At 42.1% G+C, this 23,119-nt stretch overlaps 1 protein-coding gene across 5 annotated transcripts in view; it reads left to right on the top strand.

Annotated features, from left to right (window-relative positions):
* Positions 1 to 23,119, top strand: part of nck2b (NCK adaptor protein 2b) — a 79,663-nt gene that overhangs the window by 40,739 nt on the left and 15,805 nt on the right. For 3 of the 5 annotated variants that reach the window (XM_067986188.1, XM_067986189.1, XM_067986190.1), the window contains 2 exons: positions 10,531 to 10,629; positions 22,258 to 22,500. In XM_067986188.1, the coding sequence (XP_067842289.1) occupies positions 22,275 to 22,500 (226 nt within the window). In that variant the 5' untranslated portion in view covers positions 10,531 to 10,629; positions 22,258 to 22,274. Of the gene's footprint in view, positions 1 to 10,530; positions 10,630 to 22,257; positions 22,501 to 23,119 lie in introns of those variants that run through there. The other 2 variants (XM_067986191.1, XM_067986193.1) reach the window with 2 other exon arrangements.

Here is a 23,119-nt window from a genome sequence, read left to right as displayed (position 1 = left end):
TCCAACAACAGAGTCCAACCACCTTTCCTTGACATTCAACGGCATTATAATCGCCGAATCCCCCACAATCAACATCCTGGGGGTAACCATTGACCAGAAACTTAACTGGACCAGCCATATAAATACTGTGGCTACAAGAGCAGGTCAGAGGCTGGGTATTCTGCAGCGAGTGACTCACCTCCTGACTCCCCAAAGCCTTTCCACCATCCACAAGGCACAAGTCAGGAGTGTGATGGAATACTCTCCACTTGCTTGGATGAGTGCAGCTCCAACAACACTCAAGAAGCTCGACACCATCCAGGATAAAACAGCCCACTTGATTGGCACCCCACTCACCATCTTAAACATTCACTCCCTTCACCACCGGCGCACAGTGGCTGCAGTGTGTACCATCCACAGAATGCACTGCAGCAACTCGCCAAGGCTTCTTTGACAGCACCTACCAAACCCGCGACCTCTACCACCTAGAAGGACAAGAGCAGCAGGTACATGGGAACCACACCACCTGCACGTTCCCCTCCAAGTCACACACCATCCCAACTTGGAAATATATCGCCGTTCCTTCATCGTCGCTGGGTCAAAATCCTGGAACTCCCTTCCTAACAGCACAGTGGGAGAAGCTTCACCACACAGACTGCAGCGGTTTAAGAAGGCGGCTCACCACCACCTTCTCAAGGGCAATTAGGGATGGGCAATAAATGCTGGCCTTGCCAGCAAAGCCCACATTCCATGAACGATGTTGCAATAAAGGCCAACATTCTATTTGCCTTCCCAATTGCTTGCTGAACCTGCATGTTAACTTTCTGCGTTTCGTGTACAAGAACACCCAAATCTCTCTGAACACCATCATTTAATAGAGCCTCACAATTTTTAAAAAATTATTCAGTTTTTCTATTCTTCCTACCAAAGTGAATAACCTCACATTTCCCCACATTATACTCCACCCTCCACCTTCTTGCCCATTCCATTAACCTGTCTATATCCCTTTGCAGACTCTTTGTGTCCTCACTGCTTATTTAAAAATTTCAATTGACCCAGCATCCACTGCCATTTTAGGGGAGAGAATTACAGATTTCCTCTACCCTTTCTGTGAAAAAGTGCTTCCTGATTTCACTCTTGAATGGCTTAGCTCTAATTTTAAGATTGTGCCCCCTTGTTCTAGATTCCCCCACTAGGGGAAATAGCTTCTTTGTATCTACTGTATCAGATCCTTTTATCATTTTAAATACCTCAATTAGATCATCCCTCAACCGTCTTAACTCGAGAGATTATAACCTAAGTGTATGCAACCTGTCACTGTAATTTAACTCTTTAAGCTCCGGTATTATTCTAGTGAATGTGGGGTACCCCTCCAAGGTCAATACATCCTTCCTGTGATGCAGTGCCCAAAATTGAATACAGTACTTCCGATGGGGTCTGACCAAGTCTCAGTGGAACTGAAGCATAACTCTCCCCTTTCTATTTCAATCCCCTTGAGATAAAGACCATTTGTCGTCTTCATTACTTTTTGTACCTATGCACTAGCTTTTAGTGATTTGTGTACATGTGTATCGAAATCCCTTTGCTCCTCCACATTTTCTAATCTCGCCATCTAGAAAATATTCTGAATTGTCTTTGTTGGATCCAAAGTGGATTACCTCACATTTCCCGCCCCCACCCCGACACACTAAACTCCATCTGCCACAGTTTTGCCCACTCACTTTATCTGTCTATGTCCCTTTGTAATTTCCTGCTCCCATCCATACAATTTACTGTGCCTCCTAATTTAATGTCGTCGGCAAACTTGGATATACAATTCTCTCTTCCTTCATCCAAGTCATTGATATCATAATAGGTGCAGCATAGGAGGAGGCCATTCGGCCCATAATGCTTGTACCGGCTCTTTGAAAGAGAGATCCATTTAGTCCCACTCCCTTGCTCTTTCCCTGTAGCACTGTAATTTTTTTCCCCTCAAGTATTTATTCAATTCCCTTTTGAAAGTTACTATTGAATCTGCTTCCACCACCTTTCAGACAATGCTTTCCAGATCATTACAACTCGCTGTATTTAAAAAAAAAAGTTTCTTCATGTCGTCTCTGGCTCTTTTGCTGATCACTTTAAATCTATGTCCTCTGGTTACCGAGCCTTCTGCCACTGGAAACAGTTTCTCCTTATTTACTCCATCAAAACCGTTCATGATTTTGAACACCTCTATCAAATCTCTCCTTAACCTTCTCTGTTCTAAGGAGAACAGCCCCAGCTTCTCCAGTCTCTCCACATAATGGAAGTCCCTCATCCCTGGCACCATTCTAGTAAATTTCTTCTGCACCCTCGCTAAGGCCTATTTATATGATGAAAAGCTGAGGCCCCAGTACAGATCCCTGGGGAATACCATTTGTTACATTCTGCCAATCAGAGTACATTCCCTAAATCCCTATTCTCTGTCTCTTACTTCCCAATCAATTACCAACCCATGCCACAAGGTTACCCCCAATTCTATGTGCTTTTATTTTTGCAATAATCTCTTGTGTGGTACCTTATCAAATGTCTTCTAGAAGACCATATAGGCAACATCCATAGACACTCCCCTGACCTCAAAAAAATTCAACTAGATTAGTCAGAAATGACCTACCCTTCACAAATCTGTGCTAACTCTTTGATAATCTCATACATGTTCAAATGCTCAGTCATTCTGTCCCTGATAGTTGCGGGGAAATTACTGGAATCTAATGTTAAACTGACAAGTTTGTAATTTCCTGGTTTCTCCCTCCCTCCTGTCTTAAATAATGGACTGACATTTTCAATTTTCCAATCCAAAGGCACAATTCCCAAATCTTGGAAAATTATGACTAACACATCAGCAGTTTCCCCACCTGTTTCTGTTAATGCCCATGGGTGGAAACCAACAGTCCCTGAAGATTTGTCTACCGAAAGTCCCATTACTTTCTCCATTACCATTTTTTGCCTGTATTAAATTCCTCCCCTTGACTTATTTTTAGGTTCTCTTGTACTGCTGGTATTTATTCCTCTTCCTCCACTGTGAAAACAGATACAAAGTATTCATTATAGTATTACCTACATCTGTCTTTAATGAGCTCACATTCCCCTTACCACTCTTTTTCTAAATATATTTCTAAGAACTTTTACTGTTAGCTTTGATATATCTTGCAAGTTTTTGTTCATACTCCTCTTATTACTTTCTTTGGGCCCGATATTAGCAGGGCGGCGGGTTCGCAGCAGGGGGGCGACTGGGCGCGTGGGTAATGCGCCCAGTGAAATCGGGGTGCTCCGCACGCGATTGCAGCTTGATTGGAGCCACTTACCTGTGCTTCCCGGTTTCCCGCTGGTAAGCTGCGCAGCGGGCGGACTGCGCATGCGCAGCATAGGCTGTCAGCTGGAGGAGCCCTATTTAAAGGGGCAGTCCTCCACTGACTGACGCTGCAGAAAATAGGAAAAATTACAGCATGGAGCAGCCCAGGGGAAAGGCTGCTCCCAGGTTTAATGATGCCTCACTCCAGGTCTTATTGGATGGGGTGAGGAGGAGGGGGAGGACAGAGATCTTCCCCCCGGCGGGCGGGAGGAAGCAGCCTGCCTCTGCCACCAAGAAGGCCTGGCTCGAGGTGGCAGAGGAGGTCACCTGCACCACCAACGTATCACGCACCTGCATACTGTGCAGGAGGCACTTCAATGACCTAAGTAGGTCAGCCAAAGTGAGTACACTTACTCATTCCCCTGCACTCCGACTGCTACATCACTGCCCCCACCCCACATCTCCTTCTGCACTGCCAACACCACTTATCACATCACTCCTCACACCCACTCAAAGCTCATCCTTATCTTACTTGCACTTACTCACTTCGCCAGTACTCATCCCGCCACTACCACTCAACCGAGTCCTCACACATTCTCATGGCTCTATCTCATACTCACCCTCTCATGCATCTCTTTCACGGTCAGCCTCACTCAACCTGCCACTACCTGTGCTGCAGCCACAGGGCATGCATCACGTGTGCAGTAGGAAGCGTAAGGCAAACGTATCGTGAGCATTAAGGGGATGCACAAGAGTGTTTGAGGGTTTGTCATGGTTTTTACCTATATTTAATCTCTGATCAACTCACACTACTGCCACGTCTTTGTGAATCTTGTCTGGTTTGTGCAATAATGCCCTTTCCTGAGGATCACTATGGAGACCCACAACTGATGCCACCCATTGTGTCACTGCAGAGTGGGTGTAGGTGTATTTGCAGGGCTCTTTTGTGCAGATGACTGAGAGACGTCGGCGATGTCCCCGGTGGCACCCTGGAAGGATGCGGAGGAGAAGTTGTTGAGGGCAGTGGTGATTGACAGCGACAGGTAAGAAGATGGTGCTCGGGCCAGCCGGGAGCAGCTCGGCATGAAGGAGGATGCAGACGTCCATGACTACATGTCGAGTAACTCTGAGCCTCCGTGTGCACTGCTGCTCAGAGAGGTCCAGGAAGCTGAGCCTCGGTCTGTGGACCCTGTGGCGAGGGTAGTGCCCTCTGTGACACATCTCTCTCTGTGTTGCCCTCCCTCCTGCTGTGCAGGTAGATGTGTCACAGCACTGTGTTGTGGAGCTCCACATGTCAGAGATGGCCGGCGAGGCTGGTGATGCTGTTTGCCCTCCGAGGTGGTCATGACTGCAGCTACGGCGGCCCCATCCGGAAGATGTCCATTTGAGGGGGTCCGCAAGGTAGGTACATGTGTTTAGACACCGGGGTAAGTGTGCAAGTTTGTGAATTTTATTGTTAGGAGGAGGGTGATGGAGGCCAAACTTTGTCCCAAATGACAGAGTGGCCTCCTGCAATGAGTGAGGGTCTCTTTTTTTCCCACCCCCCACCTGTCAAATGGACCTTTGCAGCTGCCACAGGCTGATAGCTGCAACACGTCCATTTGAACTGGGAGTGTTTCCCCCAGTACGGGAAACAGTCTCAGTTAATTTCAAAATCCTAGCCCTCCTAAAATATCAGGTCTGTAAACGACCTGAAGTACCTGTTTAAGTACTTTAAGTGGCACCCCGCCGGCTTTAATTGCCGGCAGGAGTCCCACATGTGGGGGTTTTGTTGTTTTTATAGTTCTCCCAGTCTGCTGCAATTCCACTTTTCTTTGCATTTGTGTAAGCCTTTTTCAGCATAAAATTGTCTCTTACCTTGGTTAATGATCATGGTTGTTTAACTGCACAAATGGAGCTTTTACCTTTTACGGGGTATGTACTGGTTTTGTATTGTTTTGAATACTTCCCACTGTTTGTCTGTAGGTTTACCATTAACAGCTCAGCCCAGTTTACTGTGGTCAGTTTATTTCTCATCCTTTCGAAGTTTGCCTTACTTAAATTTAAAATCTTGGTTTGTGACTCTTGCTTCTTCCTCTCAAACCTTCTTCTCAAACCTAACATCAAATTCAATCATATTATGGTCACTATTCACAAGGTGTTCCCTTACAGTCAGATTGTTAACTAATTCTGGTTTATTATTCATCACTAAATCTTGTATGGCCTTTTCCTTTGTCAGTTCCAGAAAATTGTCTCAAACATTCCAGACATTTATTGCCTTTACTACTTGAGCTATTCTGCTTCTCCCAGTCTGTGTGAAAATTAGAATCTCCCATTATAACCATATTTTTTCTCCTACATGCTTCCCAAATCTATGTATTTATGCATCCTCTCACTACTGTCAGAAGGTCTGTAGACAACACCCACCAGAGTCATGCATCCTTTATTCTTTAGTTCTACCCATATTGTTTCCACTGCCTGTTCACCCACACTGATGTCCTTTCCGTTGCTGTGATTGTATCCTTTATCAATATTACTCCTCCTTTCCCAATTTCCCTGTCCTTTCTGAAGATCCTATAGCCTGGAATATTTAGCTCCCAATCATGCTCAGCCTGAAGCCAGGTCTCTGTAATGGCTACTATAATATTTCTGTAGCTGAATTTGTGCTTCTAACTTATTTGTTTTATTTTTATGTTACGTGCATTCATGTACATAACTCTTATTTGGGTAACTGGCCCTACTCTGCCCATATGCCTGATGGTATACTTTTTGACATATCACACTTGGTTGCTGATGCTCTGTACATTGCAATTCAGGCAACTTAATATATTTTTCATCACACCTTTGTTTTTAACATATTTTATTATTACATCTTATACCTTTTTCTGTTCCTGGAATATTTATATTATCTTTATCTCCTTTTGTACACTGACCTTTGCTTTTATCCCCTTTTTAAAAAAACTTTAGGTTATTATTTTTCCAACTGGATCTTCCTCCCTCTAAAGTACCCCATAATCAGGATTAGGACTGGGCTTCTCTCCCATAGGATGAAAGTGCACTTACTGTCAGCTAGCCAGCATGAGTATTCACCATTGTTGTTCAAAATTTCCATAGAATAAGTGCTGAAATAGTTCTAATTCACTGTGCTGCCACTAAAGAAATATTTTTTGATAAGGTATCCATCAATTTTATGCTACTAAAATTTTTATTTGACTTTTTTTTAAGCACAAATTTAACTCCAATACACATAGCTATATAAATGACAAAAATAAATTCAGACTGTTGGTTTATGCTTCATGATGTAGCGGGGTGACCTTATTCACTGTTTCTGTTTTAAATAGCAAGATGTCTGACAACTTAGGCTGTAACAAATTGGTCCACAGATCCAGGATTTCTCAAGCATCGCTCCCCGCTGTGAGTGCACGATCAGGGAGTCAGTCCTGTAAACTCCTGTAATGTTTAGTAACCTCAGCAAGTCCTGTCAACCTAGAAAGACATAACCTATACCATTAGCATATGAATGATGAATAGGAAATCTCTTCTGTCAAATCTTGATGGTATTCTACCTATTAAACCTTAGGACCATGGGTTTATAGCTATCTCATAGTAATTCATGGTGTAGAATGTTAAAGTAGAGAAGTGAAATACTGTACAAAAGGTCATTTTTGTAACATCCATTACAAAAAAAAGTATTTATTTTAAATGTGATTGAGTCTCATACAAGCTCTGCTTATAAATTATGCTGACATTGATTTGCAGAACTGGTTGTTAACTGCATTTTGGTTGAGCTAGTATAAACGTGGTGTCAGACAAAAAATGACACATGGAAGCAAATTGCATTGAGTATGATTTATTTTAAGTCATAATTCATGTTCTGTACTTTCAAAATTCAATTCATTATGGGATGTTCGATTTTAGGATTCAAGATTAGGTTGGATAGGTGGATGAAGGAAAAGGAGCTGAAGATATGGGAATGTCGGATAAATGTGCTTAGAATTATTTGTACACGAGGTAAATACTAACATGGACTTGTTGGGCCAAATGGCCTGTTTCCGTGTTGTGTACTTATATGTATACCTCCCAAATCTCCATTCCCTTACCTCGAGCCTCGTGTCATCACCCTGCCCTTCATCCTGCCATTGGCAGCACAGTCTTCAGCTGACTGGGTCCTGGTCGTAGAATCCCCTCCTTAAACCCCCTACCTTTCCATCTCCCTCTTTTTAAAAAAAAACCTCAAGACCCATTTCTTCGTCCATGCTTTTGGTTTCTTGTCCTGGCTTAGTGTCTGTTTTCCAAACACCTTCTGTGAAGTGCTTTAGAACTTTTTTAATGTTAAAGGTGTTACGTAAATGAATATTTTTAATTTGAAATACTTTTATGAACCTGAACACCATATGGCCCAATAAATGCATTTATCCGACAAAATATTTTGCCTAATGGTTTTTATAAAAAAAAGTGATATCCCTATTTTAACACTTAAGCCATGAATATTAACCTTTTTAAACACAGAAGTACAAACTTCAAGTCTGTGTGCAATGATCTACATTAGATGACCAGTTGCACTGAATACTTTTGTTTTTTTTTCTGCATGTAGCTTGCTTTACTAAAATGCATTTTTTTAAAATTCTATGCCAGTTTTCTTCCCTCCTCCTTTCCTGAAAGTTCTGACTCTTCGTGGTGTGGTTCCATGGGCACTGGTCATCCTCTTGTACCCTGCTCATAATATTCAAGTATGAAGTGTTGACTGAGTGTTAGTTAGCTATTTGACTACAAGAGCATCACAGCTGAGTCTGATCTTGCCTTCAGATGACACCCACAGACCGGGACTTCCAGCTGAGGTCTCTGCATTTGGATTAGGATTTGTAACCCAGAGGTACTGAGGGTAATTATCCTACCCATTCCAGCATGGGGGTGCCTGAGATTAATTAATTCAAAATGTCCTAACATACATATAAATGTGGGACATTCCTAGTTTGTTTTATTCAGCTACACACTGGATAACCTCTGAGACATTCAAGATCTCTCTATATATCTATTGGCCAATTTAAGATGGGGTTCTCCCTGGTTTTCCTCATTTAAATTAAGGCTTCTGAGTCTTGATTTGCCTCTTGTCTTATCTGCAAGTCCATTTAAATTGAGGCTGCTTTTGCAAAATGGGCATAGTTTTGACAAGAATGCCAGGTCATGTGCAACCACTCACTGGTGCCCATTGTTTTTACAAAAGTGCTGACACTTCCGGTTTGTATTCCTGTAGTCCCTAGAGAATATTTGATCACTTTATTTCTATATTCAACCTTATAACCTTTAATTCTTTTCTTTACCAGATATTAATACAGCTTTTTAAAGGAGTTAATGAGATACTGGCTATTTTTGATGCACATCACCACATAGACTTGTATCGTACCAATTTTTCTTGTGTTTCTAGGTTGAAATGGTTCTTGGGAGTTGGGGATTACACCAAAAAGTAATTGAAGTACTGATAGTTCACTAACATATTTAACTCTACATGGACTTGAACTCCAGAAGGCAGTAAATTAAAACTTGCATGGGTTCATAAAACAGTTCTTGGCTATGCTGATAAATGAAGTCCTAAGTTGGCACTGGAGTGTGCCACTTCAGGAGGAGGAAAAATGGGTCTGGTGAGTCTGTCTGCAGAATTGGACCACAGTTAGCTGCTCATTGTTGTAAGCTGCCATCGTGAAACCATAATCATGGGATTTGGAAGGTAGCATCCTGACTGTTAGTTGCCAGACCACAGAGTGCTCGTGCCAACACTGGTTTTCCTGTGCAGAACCCAGCCTTAACATGAACAATTAACAGTGAAATCTAACAATAGAAACTCAGATTGAACGCTGACCCATTCCCCTAGTTATACTTCATTGCTAGTCATAAGTGTTGTTTTCTTTAGCTTACCTCTGTGGTAGAATTCTTCTAAAACTGGCATCCACCAAGGTCAACCAGGCTAGTCTTGACCCAAAGCAAGGTTGGTCAGATTTTCCTTGATCCCAGATGCATGCAGAAAGCAATGTTTGAATCTGTATGCCAAGAGAAAAAACTTTGAAATGCAGGTTTTAAAACACCTATAGTTAGTGCAGTTCTGGAACTGCTTATGTAGCTGTTTGACATCAGTAATCAGTCAGTTTATGGACATGGTAAGATTTTTAGGCTACTGTGTACTGATATACGATGCAGAATTGGAGCTGTGCCTGGTTCCTTAATTATTCTAAAATAATGGCAAGGTTGTCAATTAATCCAACTGTCAAGTCTAAGAATTTTTTTAAAAAGCTTTGATAAATAGATCACTATTTAAAACCTAAATGCTACGTTGTCATTGCATGTTTAACTACTAGAACACCTATTGGTGCTGCTCTTTGCCATATTATCATTTTACCCAGTACAAGATTTTTTTGAGCATCTCAATGTCTCAATAGGTAAATGTATCATGTGGTGCAAGTATTTCCATACAGCTCCCTGGTTCAATCCCTGGTCTGTGCCGTTAGCTTATCTAAGTTCGGGTGGTAGGAAGAGGCAGCAGTTGGCCTCAGTGCCCTTGCACTAGTGGATGATGGTCGTGGGGGTACAGCCAGGTTTGCACTTCTGTTTACTATCTAGAAGGCGCATGTCTGGACACCCAATGTGGACAGCGACAGGTTCAGCTCTGATGACTTAACAGTTGAATAGCCAACTGACTTTGAATGTATAAGCTCATATATATTAAGAATTGCACTTGGGCCAGTTACCAAAGGGCTATGGTGCCTATGGAACTGTACACCAGCATGAGTCAGCAACTTGAAGGAGGAGAGAAAATTGGAAATATGGGGGAGAAAAATTAACATTTTGTATAAAAATGACTGATTTGGGCTGAGTGTGTTGCATTGTGTAGTATGTTTTGTAAAGTGCCTGAAGTATTTACTTGTCAATTTTATCTGTAAATTCATGTTAACTAGAGTGCATACTAAGAACATAGAAATTAATTTAACTTTTTGATGTTTAATTCACTTTTGATGGCGATTATCTAACTCCTTTGGCCAGTGTTTTTGAAGAATGACCTCACGCTGAATTGCTGCTGTAACGTGCAGAGATCTCGGAGCTTTGTGCTTTTGATTTCCACATCTTTTTCTCAGTTCCTGTTTTAGGAGAGAGCAAGATGATCGGTAACACAGAAAAATCTTCTTTTAATAGTAGTAAATTAATTTTTATTAAGCTTATATTGAAAGAAAAAGCCCTCCATATTTACATTTGTAGTTTCTCATGTATTTCAGCCAGCAGTTGTAAATTGTGTGACACCACCACCATCACCTTGTGACAAAAGGCTGCTAATCCCATCTCTTCAAAGCAGTTAATGGCTGCCACAGTACCAAGTAAGCCTCCGATTTTCATTTTTTTCTACCATGTGATGAACTATGTTCTGTGTATAAAGTACAGGTTATTTGAAACCTGAGGATTTTCACAATGTACTTAAGGCATTGATGGCATTCCAGTTTGATTTTCTTTTAGGCCTTATTATTAATTAATTTTAGGACTTATTATTAATTAGCTAAAATTCAGTTATTTTGCCTGACTACCCTGTCATAATTCACCCAACAATGGCAGGACAAGTTGAGAAGGCTGTTAAAAAAGCATGTGGGATCCTGGTGCTCAGAACTGCTTTATTAATAGAGGCATCGAGTACAAAAGCAAGGAAGTTATGCTAAACCTTTACAAACACTGGTTAGGCTACAGCTGGAGTATTGCGTTCAATTCTGGATACCACACTTTAGGTAAGATGCAAGGCCTTAGAGAGGGTGCAGATGAGATTTACTGGAATGGTACCAGGGATGAGGCACATCAGTTATGTGGAGAGACTGGAGAAGGTGGGATTGTTCTCCTTAGAGCAGAAAAGGTTAAGAGGAGATTTGATAGAGGTGCTCAAAATCATGAACGGTTTTGATAGAGTAAATAAGGAGAAACTGTTTCCAGTGGCAGAAGTGTCATAGAGTCATAGAGTTATACAGCACGGATAGAGGCCCTTCGGCCCATCGTGTCCGCGCCGTCATGAACAGATGCAGAAAATAATCAGTAAGGCTAATGGAATGCTGGCCTTTATATCTAGAGGACTAGAGTACAAGGGGGCAAAAGTTATGCTGCAGCTATACAAAACCCTGGTTAGACCGCACCTGGAATACTGTGAGCAGTTCTGAGCACCGCACCTTCGGAAGGACATATTGGCCTTGGAGGGAGCTCAGCGTAGGTTTACTAGAATGATACCCGTACTTCAAGGGTTAAGTTACGAGGAGAGATTACACAAATTGGGGTTGTGTTCTCCAGAGTTTCGAAGGTTAAGGGGTGATCTGATTGAAGTTTATAAGATATTAAGGGGAACAGATAGGGTGGATAGAGAGAAACTATTTCTGCTGGTTGGGGATTTTAGGAGTAGGGGGCACAGTCTAAAAATTAGAGCCAGACCTTTCAGGAGTGAGATTAGAAAACATTTCTATGCACAAAGGGTGGTAGAGGTTTGGAACTCTCTTCCGCAAACGGCAATTGATGCTAGCTCAATTGCTAAATTTAAATCTGAGATAGATAGCTTTTTGGCAACCAAAGGTATTAAGGGATATGGGCCAAAGGCAGGTATATGGAGTTAGATCACAGATCAGCCATGATCTTATCAAATGGCGGAGCAGGCACGAGGGGCTGAATGGCCTACTCCTGTTCCTATGTTCCTACGAAAGCTCAGCAACCAGAGGACACAGATTTAAAGTGATTGGCAAAAGAGCCAGAGGTGACATGAGGAAACATTTTTTTACGCAGCAAGTTTCAGTGATCTGGATTGCACTGCCTGAAGGGGTGGTGGAAACAGATTCAATAATAACTTACAAAAGGGAATTGGATAAATACTTGAAGGGAAAACATTTACAGGGCAATGGGGAAAGAACAGGGGAATAGCAGTAATTGGATAGCTCTTTCAAAGAGCCGGCACAGGCACGATGGGCCAAATGGCCCCCTCCTGTGCTGTACTTACTATGAATACTGCACTTGAAAACTCATTGACTTGAAGCCTATGAACATTTTTTACAGTTCATCAAAGACAGCTGTATGTATATTAGATGTACATTCATTTCTATTATCCATTATATAAGCCATGTTAGTGTTTAGTATCGATAAGTAAACGTTGGTGCTTGCCATGCTGCTGTGCAGGCCATTTCTGCTGAGGTTCCATGTGGAACCACGTGTTTTGGAAGAGAGGGTGCTCAAATTGCAGTATTATTGAAAGAATCCTACTTTAACCAGGGAATTGTTAGATTTTTCAGTCTTAGCATTTGACATCAGCACAATACCACCAGGAAAATTTACAACCGGGCCCTGTATTCCTTATTTTGTCAATCTGATTGGATTTGCTAATCAACCAAGGCAAAGTGACACAGCTTTTAACAAAAATCAGCATGTATATAAAAAAAATTGCACTTTTATTCAAGCATATGATGGGTAACTAGTCAGTGTTAAATATATATGGTGAACCTGACAACTGTTCTTTTAAATCATCATAATTTTTCCCCGACTAAATGCCCTGTTTTGAGATGAATATATAGTTGGTAGATTATTGTTAACTAACGTTTCCATTCATGAGAATTCACAAAAGTAACGGTTGTGTTAAAACATGTAATGACTGTACTTATTTCTTGAAAACCAATACTACATCTGTCTAAGTGATTAAGCCATAGATTGGCCTTGGTGCTTTCCTAAGTTTCTGTGGAGAACATAATGTACTCTATGTTTTATAAAAGATCCAGAAGAAATGTTACTGTTGAAGGAGATAAGTGTATTTTACCAAGAATGAATGCAAGAGGTAACTTGGCTATTAATTTATTCAGATTAACTGAGTTCACTGCCCTTGTGGTTCAGCAATGATGACATACAGCTGAAGTCTGAGATTCTAATTAGAGTGCTATATGATGCATCCAGAGTAATGTTATCGTTTAATTCAAAAACAATAAAGTTTTATTTCACTGCTTTAGACTACTTGAAAGCTAGATTATTGTTTTCTTTTGCTTGCTATCGATGGACATACAACGCAAATGCCCTGAGGTGTTTTGGATCCAGGTACAGGGGCAAGTGTTCTGTGGGTTCTGTCCAGGGTTTGGGTTCTGTCCAGGGTTAGATCAGGTTGGTTCTTGAGGTCTAGGATGGATCGTAGGGTTTTTTGTATGAAGAGAGTAGATGTGTTTTTCTCTCTGTCCTCAGGGACGCTGATGATGTAGATGTTGTTGCGATGTTTTTGGTCGTTGAAGTAATTTATTTTTGCAGCCACCTCCTGGTGTCTCTTCCACAGCTGGGCCACTTGACTCGATTTCCACAAAAGAAATCGGTTTGGTTTGTGCAAGAATCGAGGGACAGCTGCGCTTCCACAGCTTTCATTATTTCAATTCACGCTGACCTCTTGGCTGCACTATTAGGGAGACGCATTGTAGGTTAGTGTTCCCTGTTTAACTTAAAATAGTGACTGAAGAGTTTTCATTCCCCTTTCAACACCCCCTCACCAAAAGGTGCCCCTTCCTTCCTGTAACACAAAGACATAAGAACTGTAGTGCCCAGTCATTGAACAACCAACATAATGCCTCAGGCCCAGATAATAACTTTTCCTCAGAGCCCTTACATAGGCATCACAAGAACTGTGGCATCTCCTTTTAAGTGCTATGTGCTTACCAGTTTGCAAGCAGCCAGGCCACTGGTACAGCCAGTGCTCTGAGCCTAGGTAAAATTGTACCACTGCTCTGTAGACTGGTGTTTACTAGTTGAAGGTAATAACAAACATAAATTGGCAGTCCATCAGCCTCCTTGATGACCATGTACATGCCTCTGCACTCCAGCCAAACTAGACCAGCCAGAAGAGAGAGCTGAACTAGCTTTAATCAATTACTCAATTAAAAGGATTTTTCTTTTACTAAAGAAAGATTGTGCAAGAACCCCACCTTAACCTGCTTGAGCATGTAAAATTCAGCTGAGATTGGATGCGTAAATGTGGGCTGCCTCATTCTCTTACAAGTATTATGAACATGAATCCTGTATCTTTGCACATAGTCTGTATCAAACCATGTCCCAAAAGTGAGTTTAAACTTCTTGAAGAAAATAGATTTTTTTATGACCTCTACTAGCCATTGTAGTATTGTAGAGCCTCTGACCAGACAGATTAGATAATCACTCCTGCCACAGTGAAACATTGTTTTTGTAATGTAAATAATTTTTAGTCTTTCAATGTACAAGATGCGTCCAAACAGTTCTCCTAGTGGTTCAGAACTCTTAGGCATGCATTGGAAAGGCTTCCTCTGGCCCACATAAGAGATTCAGAATTAAGTTGTGAGGTGGATTTGTCATAAAAGAGGGTGCTGGTTGCTGGCAGGCAAGTCTCTGACCTATGCTACCAATCGCTTAGTACCTAGCAGGGAGTGTCAGCTTCAAGGTGGACACATCTTTTTGCCAAAGCCGCTCACATGAGAATGTGGATTATCATTGGTAACAGGTAAACCTGGTGTGCAGCATTGAATTTGGACATCCAGAATGTAATGATTGCTGGCACGTCATAGCTCTGTGTAGGGTCTTTCAACACTGAAAGTAGATGCCTGTCGCATAGCAGATGAGGTAACTCAGACATTAGATAACAGCTACTGGAAAGAGTTATCTGCAAGCCAGGAATCTGAGCATGCACTCATATATCCAAGGCTCAATGCTCACCGTAAGGTTCTAAACAGACAAGCAGTTGCTGCTGAAGCTCTGTGCCTCCAAGTAGTGAAACCACCATTCGATGGTGTCTGATGTGTATCCATATTGTGGTCAGAAGGATGGAGGTAGTTCACTTATGGTGAATTATGCAGCTCCCCATTCTGCTTTTAAGGAGCTCCTGTTACATGCTGCTTGCTTAGCAAAGGCTCAAACCTTCTTTAGAGGTGGAGGGAGAAGAGATAAGCAGGGTCTTTTCAGGATTGAGGTGGCTCCATGCCTGGTGATGGAAGTTTGGGATCAAGTCAGCCTTCTGTGGTAGACTCAGTAATCTGATATGTGAGCTAGGCAGATTCTCAGTACTGCAGAGCACTTTTGATTGATCAGCTAGCCTGGCTCACTGATGGAAGCTGTCACTGGAGGCTGGGATCTTTTCCACATTTCTACAGATGACCTTTAAACCAATGCCATAACAGGTAGGGTGGTTCTGGCTGGGCAAGCAGCAGGAGGGCTACTTGTGCTCTGTGCTGTTGGACTGTGCAATTTTAGCTGATTAAACTCCAGTAACACCACTGCCACACACTCAAGGTCCTTAGGCCTTGACTCTGTTAATCTGTGTCTAAACTCTGTGGATTTAGGTAAATGGATTGTCCCTATAAGAAGGGGAGGGGAAAAATGTGCGCTCCATATCAGGCCATCGTGGATTTCATAGTAGCTTGGTATGGAAACTCTTGCCTATGGTGATGGATTTCTGTCCAAGTCAGATACTGAGCTGATCTTAAAAAAAGTGTTTTTTGAGGGTTTTTTTTCAAGCAGATCTCACTCTGGTATTCCTGTACAGCCATTAGTCTATAAAAGTTCCCTACATACTGTAATGATTTGTGTTTGTAAAAGTTTCTCAGCATAGAGCAGTGTATTTCTGATCGTCCATACTAATACTTGGCTAGCACTGTGGCACTGACGTCAAATGTTCTACTGGAAGTTCCGGTAGGCTATTTGAATGTGATTTATGGAAACTGCTAAGTGCTTTTAAGTCTGAGTTCCAACTGCAGTTTGCACATTTTAGAAATACTTTGAATTAACACTTTGGGAATTTCTGAAAAATGCTGATCTTTTTCGGTTAGCAAAAATATAGATCAATCATGGTGAAATATGACCTCTGACTTGTGCAGTAGCCAATATGAATAATAAACAGTGGGAGAGCAATCTTCTCTTAAAACATTAGATTAACAACTAATCATAAATCTCCTTGCCTCCTGCAAACCATATATCGCAATAGCTGGTCCTTAAGTTTATTTGAATCTTCTGAGTTCTTCCCTCACCTCCACAGTCACAAGGCAACTGCTGTGATGCATCCCACGCATTCCTGTCTCGTGTTCTAAGCATTATTTTGAATTCCTTCAGATAATCTTGAACATCTGATGTCTTTCTGCATTTACTACATTATAACAGTGACTACACAGCAAAAGTACTTAATTGGTTGTAAAACACTATGGGACATCGAGGTTGTGAAAGGTGCTATATAAATGCAAGTCTTTTATTAATATATATCAGTCCTTCTAGATTCATATTATCCAAAATTGCATTCTCATGATGATGGTGTAGTTTTTTTTAAATGTTAGAAACCAAGATGATGGGCAAAGGACCATAGTGTAGTACATCATCAAGGTTGAAAAGAATAAAAGAAAAGACAAAGTAAATCAGGAAGTGACGATTAAGTGATGCCAAACTTGGGTTTATAAAACCAATGGATTCCAAGAGGATGGAAAACCTGAGGTATTCATTTACATTGCTAAACTCAATGTTTAGAGTAGATGTGCAATTCTAATAGCCTACCTTCAGAAAGAAATTGGTCCATTAGAAAGAACTGAAGGCCAGACTGATGTTGGGACAGAGCATAACAACAACTTGCATTTATATAGTACCTTTAACATAGAAAAATGCCCCAAAGTGCTACACAAAGGCATAACGAAACAAAAATGGATGCCTAGCCCATCGAAGGAGATATGGGAGGGGTGACCAAATGTTTGGTCAAAGAGTTGGGTTTTAAGGAGTGTCTTGAGTGAGGAGAGGGAGATGTAGAGGGTGAGGACTTTAGGGAGGAAATTGCAGATCATGGGGCCTGGGTGGCTGAAAGCACAGCTGGTAATGGTGGGGCGAATAGATGGAAGGATGTACAAGAGGCCCGAGTTGGAAGAATAGTGAATTCTGGGCAGTTATAGAGCTGGCGGAAGATACAGATGTAGGGAGGATATGGCTTGGGAAGCTCAGCTTAGGGTGGAATAGGATGCTAACGTTGCAAACAGTCTGGTTCAGTCTGAGACAGTGGCCTGAGAGGGGGATGAAATCAGTGGCAATTTGTGATGGGAGCCAAAGACTAAGTTCAACTGGAAGAAATTGCAGATCAACTAAGATTGGATGTCAAGGCAAGCAGTCCTTGAGCACAGAGGCAGCAGAGGGGTTGAGAGAGGAATAGCTAGGTGTTGTCAGCGTACACATGGAAGCTGCCCCCATGTCTTTGGATGATGTTGCCAAGGGCGAGGTTGTATGAGAGGCATGTCTTATTGTAAGAGCTCTGCATTTTTGGTTTAATTTCTGGAAAAATATCCCTGAAATTTTCTTGGTTAGTTTTTGAAAGGTCCAAAACGAATAAAACGGGAAGGGGGGGAGAGGAAATAAGGTTTGAAAAAAGATTGGGGGAAATTGAAAAAAGTTGTTTGTATGTCATCAGTATTCATTTTCTGAACATCCTGTCTGTGAGTGTGTGAAGTATTACACTTAGTCTCAGCTTAATCAGAATACCGAACAGAAAAATAAAGTGTTTTTTTTAGGAAGTCAGAAGCAAGGTTTGAGGTTTAAATCCAAATATAATAAATGGAAAAATTGAGGACAATGGAATGCTAAAAAAGGGTGAAAAACCAGGAATAAAATTAATACGTTCAGGTGGGGCGAGGAGGAGAAAATAGGAATGTTTTAACTTGAAAGCATGGAGCTTTCTCATTGTTTACAATACAAATTTATTATACCTGCATTTTTAATTTTAAAAAGTTACCACTGTCATATCAACAAAAGCTGAGGCCATTCTGTTTTGTCTCCTGATATTCATATGTAGTTGTGGGTAGGGGAGAGAAAACTCAACAGTTCTTTAATTACCGAATATAGTGATGTAAATATTTCTGTATTTGTTTCCTTTTGAAACTGTTTTGTTGCAAGACTGATGTATGAAAAGATGTGGTGCAAGTAAGGCATTTTTAACAATGGTGCCAGGAGGGTTACACTGGCTACTACCTGGTGTTCGAGTTTCTTTTAAAACTCATAGCCCTATGTGCCTGCATATCTGCAGTGGGACTCCAGCTTTCGGAGGTAACTGGAATGCCTAGTGTACGGTCTGTTTTATGAGTGAACATAAAATTAAATTAACCTTTTGGCATAAGTCTGACAACTGTGCTGTCGCAGTCCCTTTAGTACTATGTATCTTTCTTTTAACAATAGGTTTCCTGTGCAGCACCTTATTCAATGCCAGCTCTAGCTGTTATACTGAAGCCAGCACTGCACTTGGGTGGTGGTTTTGCAAGTTTAGGGTCTTGTCTTAGATATTCTCTAGAGAACTAGTCACTCCCGTAATCAGTCTAAGCCATGCCCATGCTGCCAAATATCTAACCAGTGATATAACAATCGTATCTCCTTTTGATATGAATGGGATATTCATCTCTTCTATGCACGTACTTCTTCAATCTTTTAGAAGGTGGACCAAAAAAATACTTGGTCAGATGAGATCAGATACAAATCATTAAGTTGTTTTATTTCACAGCAAGTGAACATGTATAGTAGTAATTATGATCAGACTTGGTTAGATCAATCTGTACAAATTGGCTTTGCGTAATGATACAAAATAATGAAAATGCCTTGCTTCTCAGTGGGTTGTCTTTCTTGATTTAAACAAAATAACTACTAATTAACCACCTGTATTCGCCTTCTGGGTCTAGTCAGAGCTTGGCCTCACAGCTTTCTGTTCTAAAAGCTTGACCAACTTCACAACCGTTTCTGGACCTCATTGTCTGCCTGTGTCTGTCTCTGTATTTTCTCTCCCTCTGTTCTCAGTCCAAAAGGACCGGTGACTACCCAAGATGGTGGGAATGAGTGTTTATCAATTGCTGAGAGAGGCTGATGAATTGCAAAACAGTCTATGGGGAAACCATACATCAAAGCCTATATCATTAGCATTTTAACCACCTATGGTTTCGGTGCCTTTTTTAATTTGTGAATATTGTTCGCTTTTAAAAACTCAACATTTAAAAGTAACTTTTATTTTCCAAATTCTTTCTGTGGAAAAATGATCAAAAAATCCTGAAACATGACCGTATTGCTGCATAGTCAAATAGATACATTTGCCTCAGAGATCGTGGTGGTGTATCATTTGACTGGCTAACCGTTCTAAAGTTAAACTAATACAGTAAATGTGACTAATAATGTAGAATTTGAGGCTATTTGTGTATGTTTTTAACTAAACTGATAAAGGAAAGTGTTTTTTTTTATTCGTTCATGGGATGTGGGCGTCGCTGGCGAGGCCGGCATTTATTGCCCATCCCTAATTGCCCTTGAGAAGGTGGTGGTGAGCCGCCTTCTTGAACCGCTGCAGTCCGTGTGGTGATGGTTCTCCCACAGTGCTGTTAGGAAGGGAGTTCCAGGATTTTGACCCAGCGACGATGAAGGAACGGCGATATATTTCCAAGTCGGGATGGTGTGTGACTTGGAGGGGAACGTGCAGGTGGTGTTGTTCCCATGTGCCTGCTGCTCTTGTCCTTCTAGGTGGTAGAGGTCGCGGGTTTGGGAGGAGCTGTCGAAGAAGCCTTGGCGAGTTGCTGCAGTGCATCCTGTGGATGGTACACACTGCAGCCACTGTGCGCCGGTGGTGAAGGGAGTGAATGTTTAGGGTGGTAGATGGGGTGCCAATCAAGTGGGCTGCTTTGTCCTGGATGGTGTCGAGCTTCTTGAGTGTTGTTGGAGCTGCACTCATCCAAGCAAGTGGAGAGTATTCCATCACACTCCTGACTTGTGCCTTGTAGATGGTGGAAAGGCTTTGGGGAGTCAGGAGGTGAGTCACTCGCCGCAGAATACCCAGCCTCTGACCTGCTCTCGTAGCCACAGTATTTATATGGCTGGTCCAGTTAAGTTTCTGGTCAATGGTGACCCCCCCCAGGATGTTGATGGTGGGGGATTCAGCGATGGTAATGCCATTGAATGTCAAGGGGAGGTGGTTAGACTCTCTCTTGTTGGAGATGGTCATTGCCTGGCACTTGTCTGGCGCGAATGTTACTTGCCACTTATGAGCCCAAGCCTGGATGTTGTCCAGGTCTTGCTGCATGCGGGCTCGGACTGCTTCATTATTTGAGGGGTTGCGAATGGAACTGAACACTGTGCAATTATCAGCGAACATCCCCATTTCTGACCTTATGATGGAGGGAAGGTCATTGATGAAGCAGCTGAAGATGGTTGGGCCTAGGACACTGCCCTGAGGAACTCCTGCAGCAATGCCCTGGGGCTGAGATGATTGGCCTCCAACAACCACTACCATCTTCCTTTGTGCTAGGTATGACTCCAGCCACTGGAGAGTTTTCCCCCTGATTCCCATTGACTTCAGTTTTACCAGGGCTCCTTGGTGCCACACTCGATCAAATGCTGCCTTAATGTCAAGGGCAGTCACTCTCAACTCACCTCTGGAATTCAGCTCTTTTGTCCATGTTTGGACCAAGGCTGTAATGAGGTCTTGAGCCAAGTGGTCCTGGCAGAACCCAAACTGAGCATCGGTGAGCAGGTTATTGGTGAGTAAGTGTCGCTTGATAGCACTGTCGACGACACCTTCCATCACTTTGCTGATGATTGAGAGTAGACTGATGGGGCGGTAATTGGCCAGATTGGATTTGTCCTGCTTTTTGTGGACCGGACATACCTCGGCAATTTTCCACATTGTCGGGTAGATGCCAGTGTTGTAGCTGTACTGGAACAGCTTGGCTGGAGGTGCAGCTAGTTCTGGAGCACAAATCTTCAGCACTACAGCCGAGATGTTGTCAGGGCCCATAGCCTTTGCTGTATCCAGTGTACTCAACTGTTTCTTGATATCACGTGGAGCGAATCGAATTGGCTGAAGACTGGCTTCTGTGATGGTGGGGATATCAGGAGGAGGCCGAGATGGATCATCCACTCGGCACTTCTGGCTGAAGATGGTTGCAAACGCTTCAGCCTTGTCTTTTGCACTCACATGCTGGACTCCGCCATCGTTGAGGATGGGGATGTTTGCAGAGCCTCCTCCTCCCGTTAGTTGTTTAATTGTCCACCAACATTCACGACTGGATGTGGCAGGACTGCAGAGCTTTGATCTGATCCGTTGGTTGTGGAATCGCTTAGCTCTGTCTATAGCATGTTGCTTCCGCTGTTTAGCACGCATGTAGTCCTGAGTTGTCGCTTCACCAGGTTGGCACTTCATTTTTAGGTACGCCTGGTGCTGCTCCTGGCATGCTCTTCTACACTCCTCATTGAACCAGGGTTGATCCCCTGGTTTGTTGGTAATGGTAGAGTGACGAATATGCCGGGCCATGAGGTTACAGATTGTGGTGGAATACAATTCTGCTGCTGCTGATGGCCCACAGTGCCTCATGGATGCCCAGTTTTGTGCTGCTAGATCTGTTCTGAATCTATCCCATTTAGCTCTACATTGCAGCAAATTTGAATCACTTTGCTAACAGTCAACCGTGAGAGTTTCAGAGCTACTGATTGCTAATAGGGCAGCTTGGATTTTGAAAAGCATTTCAACTTAATGCGGCAATCATGTAAGAGTGTGAATTGTGATATGATTGCAGAAGCTGTTCTCAGCCGAGCAGGTGGAACGGATAGTGAAACCGAATCCAAGACTGGATCCATACATAGAATTACATACAATGTTGTACTGCACAGAAGCAGGCCATTCGGCCCAACAGGTCCATGCTAGTATTTATGCTCCACACGAACCTCCTCCCTCCCAGTACTATTGTTTTGATGTGAACTTTACCCTTCCTATTCTATTCAGACCACTTCTATCAAGAATTAAGTCCAAAATGACACTGTTATGAAAGGAGTTTTAAAAGAAATTTATGTACGTGATTCTTTCAATTTTGTATTTTTGCAAAGGAGAGAAGAGTCACCATTTTTTAAAATGCAGTTATTGGCTAGCACATGGGTTCTCAATATTAAGTAGACAAAGGTGAAATATTGTGCTAACTGATGCATTGTTTAATGCTGAACTATGTTGTCTCTGACAGGAAGGACTCCATGAAAGATGACAGAAGAAGTTATTGTTATAGCAAAGTGGGATTACACAGCACAGCAGGATCAAGAACTTGACATCAAGAAAAATGAGCGATTGTGGCTGCTCGATGACTCAAAAACTTGGTGGAGAGTAAGAAATACATCAAATAAAACTGGATACGTTCCGTCAAACTATGTAGAGAGGAAGAACAGCTTAAAGAAGGGGTCACTTGTAAAGAACATCAAAGATACATTAGGCAAGTACAAAAATTTAACTAAAGGATTCTTTAATCTGATTTATTAGAATGGTGGAGAGTTACACATTTCTTCTGCTCTGATCCATCAAAGCATTGTGGGTCTGTCCCTGTTCAGTCTCATTAATGTGAAGATTTAAATGATGCTTGATTGTTTGAAATCAAGTTCCCCGAATGTTGGTGGAGTAAAGGGGACAAACATACATTTCCTTCACCAAGGAACAGGTCAGGTACAAAAAGTAATCAAAAAGGCTAATGGAATGTTAACCTTTATAATTAGAGGGCTAGAATATAAAGGGGAAGAAATTTTGCAACCGCTATATGAAACCCTGTTTAGACCACATCTGGAGTACCGTGTACAGTTCTGGGCACCGCACCATAGAAAGGGTATATTGGCCTTGGAAGGAGTGCAACGCAGATTCACCAGATTGTTACATGGGCTCTAAGGGTTAGATTATGAGGTGAGATCACATAAACTAGGCTTGTATTCCCTGGAATATGGAAGGTTAAGGGGTGAATTGGTTGAGGTTTTTAGGATTTTGAAAGGAATTGATAGGGTAGATGGAGAGAAATTTTTCCTGCTGGTGGAGGAGTCTAGGGCAAAGGGACCTAATCTTAAAAT

The sequence above is a fragment of the Heptranchias perlo genome, chromosome 6 (genome assembly GCF_035084215.1).
Source record: "Heptranchias perlo isolate sHepPer1 chromosome 6, sHepPer1.hap1, whole genome shotgun sequence".
Taxonomy (NCBI): domain Eukaryota; kingdom Metazoa; phylum Chordata; class Chondrichthyes; order Hexanchiformes; family Hexanchidae; genus Heptranchias; species Heptranchias perlo.
This window is presented reverse-complemented; position numbering and strand designations above follow the sequence as displayed.